The sequence below is a fragment of the Topomyia yanbarensis genome, chromosome 2 (genome assembly GCF_030247195.1).
Source record: "Topomyia yanbarensis strain Yona2022 chromosome 2, ASM3024719v1, whole genome shotgun sequence".
NCBI classification, from domain to species: domain Eukaryota; kingdom Metazoa; phylum Arthropoda; class Insecta; order Diptera; family Culicidae; genus Topomyia; species Topomyia yanbarensis.
In genome coordinates, this window is record NC_080671.1 from 106,010,805 (window position 1) to 106,030,147 (window position 19,343).

Here is a 19,343-nt window from a genome sequence, read left to right on the forward strand (position 1 = left end):
AAAGAGTCGACTGCTGCTCCCAGCGTGTGTACCACAGGTTTTATCTACGCTTTACATGTTGTACGGACGACCCGAACTGATCATCCAAACACTGCTGAACAAAGTTCGTGAGACCCCGGCCCCAAAGTCGGACCGACTGGATACTTCACGCTAGTTATGGCTAAGGCAAAGGTAGCACCATTAAAGGCTTTATCAGTACCTCACCTGGAGCTGATGGGTGCTCTGCTAGGGGCAAGACTGGCAAAGACAGCCTGCGAATATCATACGTTTCCTATTTGTCGACGAATAATGTGGACTGATTCAGAAACAACCCTGGCTTGGATTCAGTCCCAACACTGCCGTTACAGACAATTCGTAGCCTTCAGAGTAGGGGAGATCCTTAGCAAGACGGAAGCAATCGAGTGGAGGTGGCTCCCTTAACGACACAATGTAGCCGATGAAGCCACCAAATGGGGAAAAGGTCCCAGTACAAATGTCCATTCGCGTTGGTTTCGCGGTCCCGACTTCCTATACTTGCCGGAAGTGGAATGGCCGAAAAGGACATCAAAGAAACCGCCGGAGACGGAGGAAGAGCTGCGGTCTTGCCTAATGCATCGAGTGCTGATCGTCGATGACGTCATCCGTTGGAGTAACTTCTCCAAATGGGAGCGTGTACTGAGAGCGGTAGCTTACGTCCATCGCTTCGCAGTTAACTGCCGTCATCGAATTCAGAAGCAGCCAGCTGTGGCGGGTATCCTGAATCAAGAGTAATTGCAGAGGGCGGAAAACAGTCTCTGGCGTTTAGTGCAAGCCTCAGTATACTCGGACGAAGTAGCGGGGCTTAAACATCGAAACGAGAACTCCAAAGGGAACATCGAGAAAACAAGTCCCGTTTACAAACTGACACCTTTTCTGGATGAGCCTGGTGTGATGCGGGTCTCCAGTCGTATTGGCACCGTGCCCTTTGTTACGTACGATTTCAAGTTCCCGATCATCTTACCACGTGACCACCCGTTAACGGAGTTACTCGTCGGATGGTACCATCGCCGATATTTACACGTCAACCACGCGACGGTGTACAACGAAATTATTCAACGTTTCCACGTTTCTTGTCTTCGCACAGTAGTTAGAAAAATAGCGAAGAATTGCCAAGTTTGTAGGGTTTTTAGGGCTGCGCCAGCTGTGCCGAGGATGGCACCCCTGCCAGAATCTCGTTTCGCTGTTTCGATGCGTCCATTCTCTTATGTCGGCTTAGACTACTTCGGACTCGTTCCGGTTAGAGTTGGTCGCAGCTGCACTAAAAGATGGGTTGCTCTATTTACGTGCCTCACGGTGACAGCCGTACATCTGGAAGTTGTCCATTCACTGACAACGGAATCCTGCAAGATGGCCGTTCGTCGGTTTGTAGCACGCCGTGGATCACCAATCGAAATCAGGTCTGACAACGGGACTAATTTTCTGGGAGCTAGCAGGGAATTAAAAGAACAAATTGAAGCGATCGGGAAGCAGTTGGCGGAGACGTTTACCAATGCAACCACTAAGTGGGTTTTCAATCCACCATCCGCTCCCTATTTCGGCGGCTCTTGGGAGCGTCTTGTGAGATCGGTCAAGACGGCTCTGGGATCAATGACCGTCGAACGGAATCCAGATGAGGAAACGTTAGTGACCGTCGTCGCGGAGGCCGAGTCTATAGTAAACTCTAGGCCGTTAACAACTATTCCACTGGAGAACCCTAACCAGGAAGGACTTACACCTAATCACTTCATCCTTCTAAGCTCGAGCGGAATCACACAGCCGCCCAGAACTATACCCGAGACGTTGAGGATCACTCGTACAAATTGGAATATGGCCAGACAACTGCTGGACCGGTTTTGGAGACGGTGGATCAGAGAATATCTCCCAACTATCGCGAATAGAACCAAATGGTTCGAAGAAGTGGAGCCGGTGAAGGTGAATGACTTGGTGACGATCGTCAACGAGAACCAGCGCAACGGATGGACCAGAGGACGTATCCTGTCGGTGATTCGAGGAAACGATGGACGTGTCCGACAAGCAACAGTACAAACGACGAGCGGAGTACTCCGGCGTCCAGTGTCTAAACTGGCAGTGCAGTAGTAACGCGGAGTCATGGCCGGGAACGGAAGTGCGTTACGGGTCGGGGAGTGTTACCAAACCTGGCAGCACTGACGGCAAAGCACATAGCGAACCCCCCTGGTCGGAAACCGCTAGTCTGCGTTCGAATGAGGCCGATCAGAAACGTCACTAGCTACAACGAGCAAAACGTCATCGACAGGGACATAAGCATTTAATGCAAGTCACCTTCGGCAGTCAGAAGCAGCATTTTTTATTGAATTGTTGGGTTAATTACTTAGAAGACCAAACTGTAGGTAAATGAAATATTATATTTGATGAAAACTATAAATATATTTTTTCTCGTTCAGCTTAAAGAACACGGCATAAATAGCGGTTCTAATTAGAGGTCCGAAAATCTAACCTAACAAGATGGAAAAACCTCTCTCGCATCAGATATTTTGCATAGTTCTATCTTTGATGGCAAAAAAATCTAATCATTAAACTAAATAATATGGGAAGAAATATAGTAGAAGCAACTATATTTGTATGTTCGTTGAATGAATAATAATAAAGTTGATTATTCTTTATTTCATGAGCTGTTCTTCAAGTCATATATTTTCTTATTAGACAATTGAAACATACATGTATGTAATCATTATCAAAATTATATGTGTATTGTCTAAACCTAATTACAAATGAGTTTCCTCGTGCTAAATGATCGCTTCTTTTACTTGAGCAAAAATTCTACAAATTAATGCGGTAGGATAAAATGTTGATCGAGTTTGGTCAGCAAACAGCGTACTTTTACAACACAAAATTCTTTTAGTTGTACATCAACATGATGGAATGATGGAAAACGATTGGATAACAAAAAATCATATTTTTGATTTTGACGTCATTTTATTAATTGCTTCGGGATGACGAAATATAGTGCTTTTACTCTTTACACAAAAAATATGAAATGTACCGGTTTATCCGAATCATTTACTAGCAATTGTCGAATTAATGTGCCAATGCTACCATTGGTTATCATAGCACATAATGCGGCGTCGTTCGTGTGTTTCCTGGTACAATACGACCTTTGAGTGGTTCAAGTGAAGCTCGTTTTCCATATGACTAGGAAATAGAATATATTAAAACTATTATGAAATTATTTAATTTTTTTTTCTCGGCACTAGATCTCATTTTCATCTCATTCTAGTACTATGAAACCATTCCCATAGTCAGAAATTCGAGTGACAGGTAGAAAGAGAGCTTTATAAATACGTTCTAGAAAATAAACCAAAAATATTCTCAATCTGCGGATTCCATCGCCTTGTGCGACAACATTGACACAGTACTAACACAATTTGCCTCCAGAAGGCACCACTAAGCTGAACATTTTTTTCTTCTCCCGAATAAATACCAAAAGTATCATGGTTCAAAATAAAACACGATCGACGATATCTGCTTCGGGTATTTCCTCTAACCCATTCACGGCAATTATCATGTGTTAGACTATTACTTTGTTTTCCGCAAAATTATCGCAAATTCATCGCTGATAATTACTATGAAAGCAATTTTCCTATTCATTAGGCAGCTGCAATAGCGAACGTGAAGTTCGGGCAGAAACGAGAGTGAAAATCGAGGAGGTAAGTAAGGGTAATGATTACAAGGAAACGTATTGGTTGTAAAATATTCTTAGATTGTTTATCTACTGAGATTGTCTATAAAAAACTCTATTTTCGATCTAGTAAGGGCGGCCTACTTAATAGCATATGTTAACAGACAGCCAGTACCACAAATAATGAAACAAATACTAAAATACTCAAATATGTTTGTAAGCATGTTAACATGCTAGCATGCAACGTTAAAAAATAAATTTTGGAAAAAAAAAATCCAGAAATAAATGATGGTATTCAGTTTGGTATTGTTTAACACAGGCATATTCATCCCTTATAAAGCTTTTAACGACCCATTGTTAAAGCTGCACGCATACGAAATGACAGGAACACACCACAAAAAATTCTCACTCTGGATTTTGCTCTAGGTACTCCAACTCGACAACAGCCACAGCGTTTAAATAGGTAGAACAAAATCAATAGTGATTATCTTTTGAGGCATGTGTCCTGTCGCCTCATGTGCGAATAGCTTTAAGTTAGTTTTTCATGGAGCTGGAACAATGGAAATAGGTTCAAATCAGATTTTCGGTGCTGGAGATATATGTTAACGAGCATTTATAACATCATGGAATTAAAATAACTAAAACGCTATCAGTATTGATATTGAAATTCGAAAATAATATGTAACCTAACAATCTGTTTAGAGAGTCATCACAGCCGATTTCTAGCGTCCATGACATATAAAGGAACAGTACAACGATCCTATTTACAATTAGTATTCCTTTTTGAAACATATTCGAATCTGAAACTTAAACAATGAAAGAATGCTGCGTTCAAAAAGCCACGCGTTGAAAAATACGCGTGGGATGTATCATACGTGTAACTGTACGGTGCTATAAATATTTACGCTTGATATTTGTGCTAACATAGTTAATTGGACTTAAATTAAATTGATGCTCTCGTTTATGATTTACATAAGGCCACATTTCGGCTACTATAATTTATCCGGATAGTTTTTTTTATTTGAAGCCAATTCAGAGACAGTATGTTTTCCAACTCTCGACAATTGGCCGATGGCGTGGCGATGCTAGTCCAAGTTACTATTACGTAAAGCAGCTTATTTTAGACGGCTCTACGTGTCCTGTCAAACCTTCAGCTAGACATGACGAAACTCAGTGCATGGAAATTAGCACTTCCTTCAAAAGGCAATACGTCCTATGGCTTCAACGAATTCAAGCATGCGAAAGCCGATCATAAAAAGGCAGGGAAGACTTTTTTTCCGCTCCACGAAACTGTTCGGGGCCAACGCGCTGGAAGTACTAGCTTTTAACAAACAAGGTAAAGAGAGCTATCCGGTAGGGCAGGCAGCGGAAACGTCGAGCAAAACAAAATAGTTTCCGAACTTTTTTGCTGCTAGCCGGTTTTAGACGATGTAGCTTTAAATAGCTGCTTGCAAACAATGGCAATGCCAATTTGGAGAGATTGTTGAACAGATTGATCCCTTTCACTTTCGCATCGACATCGCCGTCGCATGCGTGTCGAGAATTGATTAATAGCTACAGCCAGGCGCTCTGCAGTGCGTGTAGTTCGATTGACGATCGAGATGGATTGTGACCACAGTGGATCCAATGTTGAAGTTCTGTTTGTGACCAGCTGGAAGATGGTTCGTGTGACATTTCGAATTAGCATAACATTAACGCCACCTCAAGGTTCTGTATAGTGCGAAAGAAGACTGTAGTTTCTCTGCAGGTGAGGGTATTTCTTCGTTTCGCTTTGCCACGGTGTAGTGTAGTAGGTAACTCGCGGCATCGATTATGCTATTTTTCAAGTATTTTTCTATGCTTTTTACGCGCGTGATTTCTGCGATAGATGAAGTACGCGAGTCTACTAATGGCATGATAATTTCCATTGTTGTGGCACCGTGGATGGATCTGGCTGGTATTTTTATCGAGGTGTAGCTTTCGCTAGTGTTTGGCAATGACGTAATTAGTAATACGTTAATTTGAATCATGTTGGTAGAACAAAACCCTTCCAGGATTGTGGAGAAACTTTCATATTTATCTTTGCATGTCCCAGCGACAAGCGAAGAATTGAGTTACTAATTAAGTATTACATTACATGCTGGCACTTCAGGTCGTCAAACGGTGAGATAACATAATTCTCACAAGTCCCTTATCTCATGCGGTAATTGTTCTGAATCGCGGCTTTTTCGAAAAAAGGGGTAATTTTGTGTGGAAATGGTTCTAAATGGCCTATTTTACAACAAGCAATAAAAAAATTCGGGGGGAAAGCTTTAAAGTAGTTTAAACTGGAAAAATAAGTTTTTCCCCCATACATTTATAACAGTGGCATTGCGCATGAGAAAGTGACGCTAAGGGCGAAGGTAGTGTGATGCGGCTTGGCCTCATAGTCGAGTCCAAGGATTCGAAGCGGCGCAAAGCCGCTGGTAACCCGCTGGACGAGGTGGTCTTCATTTTGCCATCGAAGGGTGCAATCATACCTGTAATCCACTCGTTTGCCCGGTATACTCAAACATAGGGGCTATCGCTGAGCGGCAGCGAAGTCGGACAGCACTGGAATGAAGCGATGTGGCGTAGCCACACTCGGCACTTACACCCATAGGCATGATACTGTACCTTGATGTGGTCCGGGGGCTTTTCCACCAAAGCAGTATTACAGTGAATATATCACAGAAACTTGGGTTACGATTATTTTCTTTTTAGTTAAGCTACATTGTGATCAATTTTAGTACTTAACTTGGCGACCTTTATTATTCACTGCCATGCTCAAATAATATACAATGTGGGTTTAGGGCCCAATTCTCTCTGCAGGCAACCTTCTTTTGTTGCTATATTTTCGGTTGGATCCATGCTAACACTCACTAACACAAGTTGCTTGTTCTCTCGTACACACTAGCAATCTCTCGTTTCAAACGTACAAACGTGGCCTACGCGATGGCACAAACCTGGTCACAAATACGAACGTCCGCGATTTCGCCAATATTCAAACACCCCGATTAATTAGGTGAACGTTGGAACCTAAGAACCTAAGCTCGCACAATTATGAATCGGTCACGTCCGGAAGTCTCCGCCCTTGATCCTAGCAGTCCGAATTCATGCCATTAGTTGGACCAATAGAAATAAAAACTAGACTAGACGCGATCATTGAAGAATACGCGAACATGCGAATGACCACACGCTTATAAAAATAATGTGTACATACATACTAGCACACGCGACAAAAACGTCCACATACAAACGCTCGAGTCCTTCGCTATCATCCACGCACGACCACACCCACGATCTCGTAAAAAGTATAACATCCCGGTGACTAAGTGAATGGTTTAGCACTTATAAATTAACAATCCCGGTCTCGATAGTGAACCTCCAAATGCCCGTGTTCGCGCGATCATGAATCGGTTTCTTCCGGAATCCCCTTTTCTCGGCCCTAGTAGCATAAGTCCAATGCCTTCAGGTGGACCAATCAAAATACAATGCTCATATCCACTAAACTACATAAAAATCTAATGTATACACACAAAGTCACACATACGCGACAAGCAAATATAAAAATGCTTGAGCCCTTCGCGACCATCCACGCAACCTATACCCGCGCTCTTCCAGACATTATAACATCCCGTTGATGATATGAACGTCTGAGCACTTGTAATCACTCAAACGCGGTCTCAAGCGTAAACCTACAGTCCCCCGCACTCGCGCGATCATGAATCGTTCACGTCCGGAAGTCTTTATCCTCGATTCCAGAAGTCTGGGTCCATGCCTTCAATTGTCAATTTAAAAGAAAGCTCTCATATACACTGGACAACACGGTCCATGGCGACATGACCGGGAAATCTAGTGATATGGAGTAACTCACTCCCTGTCAGAATATGATCCGTACACCGAACACTAAATATCAGAATGACGGTCCGCGTGGCACATACACCGAGCACACGCGACAAGCACGTCAACAAACGATACTTCAGATCTTCGCGATCATCTACGCACGCCTACATTCGCGATCGCAACACTCCGGTAAAAACGTGAACGTTTTAGTACTTACGAAGTTACAAACGCGGTCTCAAACGCGAACCAGCAAACGCGCGCGATCATGAATCGGTCACTCTTTATCCTCCATTCTAGTAACTTCGGTCCATACATTCAGTTATACAAATCGAAAAATAAAGCTCATATCCACAAGGTAACACGTTCCTTGGCGACATGACTGAGAACTCTAGTGATATGTAAGAACCCATTTTTTTCTAGAATCTGAACCGCACATTAAAATTAAAATAAGTATCAGATTCACGGTCCGATCATTCTAGAATACACGCGAATATGCGAAAGCAAACAGCATTTATATAGAATATTTGCACGTTACATACACGTTAGCACACGCGACATACAAAGGCACACGCGATCGAACACGTTAACGTACAAATGCTCGAGCTCTTCGCGATGATACACGCGATCGCAAGTCCCTATGCCCGCACATACGTGAACCGTACAATGAATATCACATTCAGAGTCACGGCCAGCTACAATTGGTCTAAAGCAGTGTTTTAGTGGGTGACATTGCCTGTCTCGTCTGCAAATTGTAGTATGTGATTCTGACGGGGAGCCCTTCCGAGAACCTAGCTCTACAGCTCCAGTAGCCACATTCTGACAGAGAGTGAGTTACCCTATAGCGCTAGAGTCCTTGGTTATGTCGCCATGTAACGTGGTGTCCAGTGGATATGAGAGCTTTGTTTTTTCAATTGATCCAATTGAAGGCATGGACCTAGTCTGCTAATATCAAGGATAGCAACAAACGGAAGTTACCGATTCATGATAGTGCGACCGCGGAAGTTTTTAGGTTCACGCTTGAGACAGCGTTTGAAAATTTATAGGAGCTGAGACATTCACTTTATCACCGGGATGTTATCATGTTTACGAGATCCCGGGTGTAGGTTCCGTGGATGGTCGCGAAGGGCTCAAGCATTTGCATATTAACGTGTTTGTCACGTGTATGTGACTTTGCGTGTATAATTTCGATTTAAAAATCATGTTGCGTGTATTTTTAATGATCGCGCGCGGACTGCCAATCTAATGCTTAATTTTTAGTGTATGGTACAGATGGTAAAAGAGAATCAGTTTCCCCATATCACTAGCGTTCCAGGTGATGTCGCCATGGAACGTGTTGTCTAGTGAACATTCTAGCATCATTTTTTGTTGGTTCAACTGGAGGCAATAGTCTAAGCTGCTAGGACCGCGGTTGGACTTCCAGACGTGGTGGGTGGCGCGTTTCAAGATCGCGCGAGTGGTGGGTTAATGTTTGAGACCGCGTTTGTAAGTTTATAGATGTTACGTTTACTTAACTACAGGGGTGTTCTAATGTTGGCAAAATCGAGGTCGTATGTGTAGAGGATTGCAATTGCATGGTCGCGTTTGTGACCAGGTTTGTGTAATCGCGAAGGACACGAGCGTTTTTGCGGTTGTTCCTATATAAATATATAGAGTATAGTATAGTATATAGTAAACTAATAAAAGGAATCATAGCATGCCGAATAAAGAAAAAAATGCAAAGAGTATGATTAGAATGAGTAATAGAAAAGCAAACTAATAGATGTACAAAAGAACAGATTAACCCCTCTGAAGGCAAGGTAAAATCCTAACATTAAAGGGCAAGCCGTGCCTCTTAGGCCCGTTCAAATCCAAGCTCCTTTTTGCCTTTCTCATATAGAAAAGTTTTGCAATTGGTCGAAATTTCGACTTTTTAACCGAGACCCGCAGGGCCAAATCTCATACCATTCGACTCAGTTTCTCGAGATCGTAAAAGGTCTGTATGTGTGTGTATGTATGTATGTGGCAAACAATCTCACCGATTTTTCTCAGAGATGGCTAGACCGATTTTCAAATGAAAGATACAACCTTCCCATCGGTCGCTATTGATTTTTTTTATTGATCCGACTTTCGGTTCTGGAGTTACGGGTTGAAGAGTACGATCACACAGCAACATTCCATATAATAAGACATGATGTCCAAATGATGCAATATATATTAAAATATGTGCAACATTACTTGGCTTTGCATATCTAGGTCTATAATTCATTAATGACCCACCGAAGTCACTTCGACCGCATTGGCCAGCTATGACGGTTCTTGATGCACCGGGGAAGCTTACCAAGTTCCTAAGATAATGTCATACCTATTTCTCAGCGAATTCTTTACCGATTTTTACAAATGAAATGGTTTCAAATGAAAGGTACAGCGGTCCCATTGCCTGCCGTTGAGTTTCTAATTGATCCGACTTCCGGTTCCGGAATTACAGGATGATGAGTACGAACACGCAGCAAATCCCGATTTCAGCGTATAAGGCGCCGGATGTAAAAAGGTGATTTTTTTGGCAAAAGGTGAGTATTTCTTCACGTTCACCGTCGATTGGTTCTGAGCTCCATTTCGTTGGATCATGACCAATACATGTTTCTGGGTTGGTATTAATTTCTTCTGATGCATAACCGGAGTACATATTCAGATTCTTCTAACCAGTCTGCATCAGATTCATTGTCGCATCTTATTCCTCGCTTTGCATATCAGCTTCGGCATCGTCTGCTGTTGAAATTGCTGCTAATACCCGATCAGAATGAAATAACAAGATTATAACAGAACGCAATTTTTGTATCATATTGTGTTATAAAATAGGTCTCGTTAGTAGTTAAAATAACAAAAAATTATAACAAGTACCAATGCGAGATATAGTTTGGAAATATTTCTGTTATGTGTTTCTGATCGGGTATGGAGATGAACTCATCAAAATGTTTTATAAATATTAATGTACAAAATCCGTGGCATTCCTAGTAAATATTGCATGCACACCGGGCCTGCCAGGCCCGGCTTATTTTCGTGCATGTAAAAAAATCAAACATAGCTGCGCATCACTCCATACATGAAAATTTCACGACCCTTTATTTTTGTTATAGATTTCAAAGCTACTTATCAAAATTTCCATGCCCAAGCTCAAACTGCATACACATTTTTTGTAACTAAAAAAATGTAACGTGCCGGGTCTCTGAGACCCGCGTGCCTTTTTGAGGGTTAATGAAGTTGAATATAAAAACACATGTAACATAAAATCAAACTACTTTAACTCGTGCAAATGTTGTTCATTTGCTATTAACGACAATTGCATTTTGTTAGACTTTCATCAAGCTATGCTGACCGGGAATGGATGACTCACGTGCGTCGGTAAATTAATTGTACCTTAATTTATCCAATCCAACCTTTCCGAATGAATAGAATCGAATGCACAAATTGAATACCGGAAAGATTACCGATTATTCTACCATATACGCCAGTGCTGCATCCATTCCCTGAGCCAACTGTCACAAATTATCAGACGAATACATACACAGATAGACATACGACTAGCGCATAACAATTGTACACTAGTACTAAAAACTACAATTACTACAAAACGGCAACTAATAGATTTCTATTGATGTATACATTAAATTAATTTAATAATATTAAATTATTTAATAAGCCTGTTCAAGATGACGAAGTCGGCCGATAAATGGACACACAATGGCCCCCACTGTGAGCCCCTTCACCAATACTGCCATTTAGCTGTGGAATAATGCCATCAAACACAGCCCACAGCAAAAGTCAATGCACGTCGACCCGCCAGCCGGTCACGTCAGCGAGCACAGGCTAGTGGTTGAGCGTTAGTATGGGTTGGCGCAGTGTGAAAAAAACATAAAACATAAAAAAGACCCATGTTTATGTTTTTAAAATGATAATTTAAAATAAATATTACATTGTTGACATTTTACGATGAACAAACGCGAATAACTTTTAAAAAGGGTGTAATTTTTTTAGCGGGCTGATAGGACTGCAGCTAAGAGCTTAGGGGATCTCGGTTAGTCCCGCGAGACAAAATTTGCAAAATCGGACGAATTAGCAACTGTCTGCCAAGTAAACACTGGTCCTCGGGAGGAGGACTAAATTTTGCGCCTGTTTGTATCGAAGTGTATAACGTTAAGTCCACTATTTTGTCTAGTCCAATGCATTTGGATCACATACATTTGCAGGTTTTTCATATTGCAAATAGGGCGATGACCCTATTTTGGGCTCACTCGTTAGGGTGGCGCACTCTATTATTAATTACTCGACCTATGTACAATCGTTGAAATACATATAAATTATGATCAATGCGTTAGGGTCAATATATTTACTTAATTCCTGAGAACCAGTATATTAAATAACTTGTATACGAGTGCAATAGAAACGCTTTCCTCTTACTTCCACCCTACCATACCACCAACAAACATAATGAAGCTATCGAAAATGCAAATATACACTGAAGTCTTTTTAGGCGGTTTTATGGCGCATCCCCTACATAAAGAAGCCTAAGTGTACAGTATGTAAAATAATTAAAGACACCCTCGTTCTTTTCTATTTAATCCCATTACCACTACTAGACTGCCACACTTTATTACGACGACTAACTTATTCAGTTTTTTATTTGTTGGCTGTGAAACGATAAATCAAAAATTTTAAAGGAATGCTCATCGTACAATACAACAAACCTTTCCTATGACCAAAACTACTGAAACGATAAAGGGGTGGGTTTAATTTTTTACATACTGTATATAGGAATTGTTGCATTCGCGCAATTCTCTGTTTTCATCTTCGTCGATGAATCTTTGATCATGTAGTAGAAGATTAGTTTGATGATTTAATAAGCGCGTCTTTTAAAGATTACTGCTAGTGGGTAATACTGGAAATCGTTACCAAACATCTTAGCTGCAATGAGTCGAACTCTCAACAGTTCCCCATTTGATAATCAAAATCATGCTTAGTTTCTGGGTTTCAGTATTGCACTTGATGTACTCAATTAAGCGCTTTGCAGAGTACTTGAATGATTCTCTTATTTCATTTAAAAATATTAAAAACTATGTTGAATAATTTGTTGCGGTTATATATAGCAGAAGGATATCAGATTTTTTTACTTGAACAACACTGTTATATGAAGTACAATTTTGTTTTTTGGTTTGAGGTTAGTAGATTGCAGATCTTGATACTGCTACCTGCTAAAAGCGTTCCTGCAAATGAACGAAATCGATTGAAAATTTGTGTAGATTTTGGGAAATCTTGGCAATAATTGGAAGCAAATTATAGGTCAAGTCATTGGTGCTTGGTGGTCTTTACCCTATCTGCATTATGAAAAGCCTGCAAATGTATGTGATCCTTGAAAAGTCTTGACAAGAATTCACAGAATCAGCGTAAAACAAATATTTTTTAATATGAGCGCTGTAGGATTATACGCAAAAATGCTTTTACTTAAATTTGATTTATTTGAGAAAGACAAAAAAGCGTTCTCCAATTTTTCAATATATTGTAGGCAAAAGTACAGCCTTTCAAATACAATCAAAATTATCGATTTTAGTTTGCCCCATTTTGAGATATCGTCATTTGAAAAGGGCGTATTTTTAAGTGAAAATTAAGCATAACTTTTGATCCAGACAAGATGAAAAGTTTCTTTCTTCAGCAAAAGTTGCCTCTAATCATGCTCTAAAAGTACACTGAAGAGTACTTTTGTGAGAAAAATCATATTAAAAAACTGTACGGAGAAAACTGCTTTTTTGAGAGACACCCTAAGTTATGATTTGGAATTCACTATAAAATGAAAACGGTTTGAGATACAAAGTTAGTATCTTCAACAAAGTTGCTCAGAATTGATTGTTCTAGAATATTGCAGAAGAAAGTATCATTCTCTCTGAACTATAATTTGAAATAATGTCTACAACTTTGATACTTTAAGGGCCACCCTAAAACCGTTTCAGCCAAAAGATGCAATTTGTCACGCACAATAAATGTTTCTAAGACACCAAATCTCTAAACCTAAAGATGAATGCGTTAACAATTGTTTCCCGCTAATTTCGCTTCCTGGACCACTGTGCAATGTATCAAGCTCCTAACAAGAAACGGATCAATCGACTATTAACTAATTCAGAGAGCGCTGATAATCGTAATGTCCACGAATACTAATTTCCTTGTAACTATGTATTCTGCCAGTTATGATTCCTGTTGTAGCGTGTATTAATAATCGATTTGCTTGAAAATCAAAAATAAATTAAGATTTTAATTGTTAGAACTAAGCCACTGAGAACAGTTTCGGACAACTAAGTTTAAAATGCTTGTAATCGTATGACCACCATCCTGGCATATCCCATAATTATAACGATCACTTGGATATCAATTCCGTAACACTTACGCACTAAACGGCAGGACAGAACCACCTTTGGTGGTAACCTCTTGATTATCTTTAGATGTGCCTTTTACTCAACTTTTACGCTTGAGATGGATGTCTGTTCTCTGTGGCGAAATTGATGTTGCTTCTCAGTTTTGCACGACCCAGCGGAAACTTGGCCAGGATCCCGCTGCTCTGTCATCGATGTTACGTGATATTCGTTATGAAATATTGTTTGTTTGTCTCATAGTTGGTTTTATTAACCCCGCTCCACTAGTACGTCTCAAATTTTTAGTTTTTCTCTCGGTAATTCATGGTTTTTCCCCTACTATCAATACATCATTTAAGAACGGCCCTTGGTAATATCTTTAGAGCAGACAATCCAATGATAAATAGGATTAACAGAATTTTTGTGCATTTTTAGCACCTTGTGTCACATCCCGATCAGAATGAAATAACAAGATTATAACAGAACACAATTTTTGTAACGTATTGTGTTATAAATTAGGTCTCGTTAGTAGTTAAAATAACAGAAATTTATAACAAGTAGCAATGCGAGATATAATTTTGAAATATTTCTGTTATGTGTTTCTGATCGGGATCTTTTATGTTTGTTATGCATACTAAGAATACCAAATCATGTGATGTGATGGCCGGAAGATTAGAGAAGCAACACCCTCCCCCCCTTCCCCACAACTTTTAAAAAGGGTGTAATGTTTTGTTGGAACCAAATTCCAAATATCTCGGCAACTATTGAATTTTGGAAGATTTTTGTTAAATGCATTTTGATTTGAAATGACACTAACTCCTATTCTGTAATAAAATTACAGTTTTTTATGTCATTTAGTATGCAATTTAAAAACATATATAAAGTTATCGTTAGAAAAACCTTTTTACCGGTAAGTTCTCCATCATGTGTTCAAAATGTTTCTTTAAATAAATACTGCATATTAACACTTACCGAAACCTTTTCGGGTACAGCTTGGTCAGCTCGATAGCCGCTTCGTAGTCGAGCTGCATATCGTTGCATACCGTTGGCGGGTGGTCGCAGTCGGGTTGCCCGGGACACCACACCCGATGCTTTCGGGACTGTAATGACCCCCGAGGATCCCGTATCAACAGGATGACGCGGATATTTAGGCTGTGGAAGAAAGATTGAGAGCAGAAATGGGAAATTATGATTAAATTTTAACAAAGGACTTATTAGCGTTAACGAGCTTAGGGAGCTAACGTTCCTCGGGAAGCCTTTCAAAGCAGACACTTTTTGGAGAACAGTTACACGCTCTGGTAGTGACAAAATATCAGCTACCGCCTCAAATGACAAAACAATGCATGTACTGACCTCCTACCGACAGGCAACGTGTGGAAGTAGATAATCATCTAATTGGTCGTTATATTGTGCTGTTCGTATGGCTTCGCGCCGCGGAGTGATGGATGTGTCCATATAGGTAAATAAATCGCTTAGCTAATGTTTCCTGTGCCACATATCATATTAATCACAACCACACAATCACCGAGCCGCGGGTGGGAACAATAATGTGATTACATGCCACTTTCAATATCCAATGAAATCCCATTAGAGCACATCTCGCGGGAAAACCATACCACCGGCCGGGGGCCGGAAATATGGCGTAATACGCATCACGGTGAGCGCTGAGATCAAACGATAATGTTGATGTTTGCTTTGCAGTATAGTGTACTTGGATTCCCCAATCGAACATGACGGTTTGCAACAGGTGTCAAAGTAGTTGGATTGCTTGCTAACAAACAAATGGGTCAAAATTGAAAATTGAAAACCTTCACTATGCTATATTTCTCCTCAGTGAAGAAAAATTTAGTTGTGCGCGAAGGGCACAAAACCTATAACTAAATTAGTTACGGAACTTGCGTGTCGACTTTGTCTCATCAAAATCCGACACTAACTTAGTGATAGGACCAAACTAGCACCGGATTGACGCTACCTTCAAAAACGACAGCACTGTTTCTGAGTAAATTCTTAGACCTGCGAAAAAGGGCCCACACGAAAAGGAGTTATGTTTATGCTTAGTAGTTTAGTCCTGTCACTAAGTTAGTGTCAAATTTTGATGAGACGAAGTAGAAACGCAAATTCCATAACTAATTTGCATATCTTGTTTACTTCATGGATACGAAAAAATACCTAAAATTGAGCTCGTTTCACGTAACCTCTTAATCGTGGAACTTTCTTTGAGCATGAGCATGAGCATGATGACCGTACAATTCGTAGTTGCTACTCCGTGATTGACCAGAACAAGCGAAATTGCATAGAGAATCAACGAATGGGGTTTGGGAGTAGCTATCCATGCTCAATGTGCACGTTTCGAGAGTTCTATACGTTCAAATGTCTATAACGGCGCCGTCCACGTCCTTACAGTCATCGGGGAAGGAAAGGAATGTTAGTGTAGCAAACGTTGTTATGGAGACCGTGTTTACCTCTGCATCTCCACGTTGCCACGGGAAGGAGTTTTTGTTAGTAGGATGGGGTAAAGAGTTACACAAATCTGGATTCACCTTGATAAGTGATACGATCTATACCACTCTCACAAGTGTTATCATGTGTTTATTGCTATGGGAAGCCGGCTGCCGAGAATTTGATAGATTTATTGTTTATTGAATTAATTTGGAAATGTTTGTTGAATAATTTGAAAAAGCAACTTCAGCTCCGGACTACCGACAGTCGTTCCCCATGTTGATCAGAGATTTGTGCCTTGCCAAGAATTGTCTTTTCATCATTTCCTGATGGGAAGAATTGGGAAAGTGGTAAGGTTAGGGGTAAGGAAAATAACGACACAGAACAATTAAAACAGAGCATTCTGCACCCCCAGAGGGATGCTGAACGATCTGCAGGCGCTACAAAAGCAGTAATAAAACTTCCAACACCCGGAGGGATTTAGAATTTTTATTTAAGCAGTGAGCGGATATATCAACACCCCCAAGAGGGCATTGAGATAAGAGAACGATAACACCCCCGAAGAGATATTGTCATTCAAATACGGCTAAAACTATAGCTCTTTACCACACTGGGTTAGGAACAAAAGCATATCCTTAAATTTCAGCTCTCTGTACATTGGTTCATCTATGTATGGAGAACCAAAAATCCGGATGCGCAATTGCATTAATACAGGGCAAGTGCATATCAAATGATATGATGTTCCGTAATCGGATTCACAAAGATCACATGAAGAATAGTCAGCGCGCTGAATAGTAGCCATGTAATAATTGAGTTTGCAAATTTCCAGTCAAAGCCCTGACTAGAATACTGCAGTTGTCATTGGAAAAATGCTACAAATTCTTTGACATTTTCGGACTCACATCTGGCAGACTCAAATGGTTGGCATGTTCGGATGCAGCCCAAGAGCGAATCTTGTGCTTTATCCAACTTATCGACAGTGGTAGAACTGATTCTGGACCAACGAAGTTAGTCGCAGCGCCAGCTCTAGCCAATCCGTCCGCCCATTTATTTCCAGCAATACCGGAATGACCGAGTACCCATAGAAGGTAGATAGCATTTGAAAGGCTAAGTTCTTCGATTTAAGTTCGACATGCGATTACTAATTTCGATCTCGAATCTGCCGAACTAAGTGCTTTCAGGGCAGCTTGACTGTCAGAGCAAAAATAGATTATTTTACCGCTAATTCCCTGTTGAAGTGCTGATTGTACGCCACACAGAATCGCAAAGATTTCTGCTTGAAATACGGTACAGTATCTACCAAGCAAATGAGATTGGTTTAATCTCATTTCATGACAATAGACACCAGCACCGGCTCGGCCCTCCAACAATGAACCGTCAGTATAACAATCTACGTATTCTTCAAGTTGTCACTCCATCTAGCCAGACAGCCATTCCTCGCGAAGAGGAATTCTCACATTGAAAGTTTTAAAAGGAGTTAGTTTTTACATTCATGTGAGTTTACGGTCACTGGGAGTAGGTGTATACTCATCCCAAGTAACCATTTGGAGCCACAGTCTTGTGTGGCTAGTTTCACGATCTATTGGGTTACTGTTCCAGAGCCCAGTAACCTAAAGACGGTATGCACAAGAAAGTGCTTCTTGTTTCAGCAACACATGTAGCGGTTTTATGTTCAAGAGCGCCTCTAGAACAGCAGTAGGTGTTGTCGAGAACGCACTAGTCATCGCCATCAAGACCATCCTCTGAAGATGGTTTAACTTTGATTGGACTGCCATGACTGCCACCAAACAAGACACCCGTAGTCCAGTATTGGTCTAACAATTTTTGTATAGATTTACTGAATGTACTTGGGTTTGAGTCCCTAAGATTTGCCGAAAGCTAGTCTACATGTAAGCTTTCTTGATCCTGAAATCGATGTGAGACGTCCAATTAGGTTTGGAGTCAAGAACTACCCCAACGTGCACACTCAATTCGGCTCGGCAATTTTTCAACAGCTGTATGGTCAGCAAATTTAGAAACTGATATCTCAGTAAAGTGAAATTTGTTTGCTGATTTTCAGTGAAGTATTTCCCGAGTCTCAGCTATCAAATGTCACTTTTTACTAAGATCTCAGCAAAAAAAATGTTTACTGAGATCTCAGCTGTTGAGATTTCGGCAAAAGATGCGAAAAAACTGATATTAGGCAGAAAAAATTAAGAGTGTACTTAATTTGATCTGCGATAATTCGTTGAGTGAAAAGCACCATTGATATTTTATTTGGATTAACTGATAGCCCAACATAAAGACACCATAGCTCAACAACACATAAGGCTTGTTGAATCAAATCCAAAAAGTGTGTTAATGCAAATACCGGTGATCATTATATGATAATCATCGACGAAACCATACGTCGGAAAACCAAGCACATTAAATTTACCCAACAAGTCATCGACGACAAGGTTCCATAGAAGTGGTGACAGCACACCACCTTGAGGACATACGCAGACACTCAGTTTCCTTATCTCTATTTGTCTTAACGACGAGCACAGACGTCGGTTGCTAAGCATTGCGTGCATACAGTTCGTGATATATGAAGGTACTCCATGACCTCGTGCTGGTTCCGAAATGGATTCGAAAGACACGTTGTCAAAAGCACCTTCAATGTCGAGAAAAAACTCCTAAGCTTGATTGCTTTTGCGGAAAAGCTTTTTCAATGTTGTAGACAACATTGTGTAACAGGATGGTAGTAGACTTCCCCCGCTGATATGCATGTTGCATTACATGCAGCGGGTGCTCGCCCAAGCTAACATCCCGAATAATAAGTGATACGATCTATGCAACTATCACAAGTGTTATCATGTGTTTATTGCTCTGGGCAGCCGGCTGCCGAGAATTTGATAGATTTATCGTTTGTTGAATTAATTTGGAAATGCCCGGTTTGCAAAAAAGCAACTTCAGCTCCGGACTACCAACAGTCGGGAGTGTTGCTCATGTTTAATAGAATTAGACGGTATGTGAACAATTTTATTATTCCTTGTTTCTTTATTTCGGCG

At 40.7% G+C, this 19,343-nt stretch overlaps 1 protein-coding gene across 1 annotated transcript in view; it reads right to left on the bottom strand.

Moving 5' to 3' along the window:
- Nucleotides 1-15,053, bottom strand: part of LOC131679650 (carbohydrate sulfotransferase 1-like) — a gene marked incomplete at its 5' end in the record, with an annotated part of 34,026 nt that extends 18,973 nt beyond the window's left edge. Inside the window, one exon of the mRNA XM_058960383.1 lies at nt 14,845-15,053. Within this exon, the coding sequence (XP_058816366.1) occupies nt 14,845-15,053 (209 nt within the window). The remainder of the gene's footprint in view (nt 1-14,844) is intronic.
- Nucleotides 15,054-19,343: the final 4,290 nt, after the last annotated feature.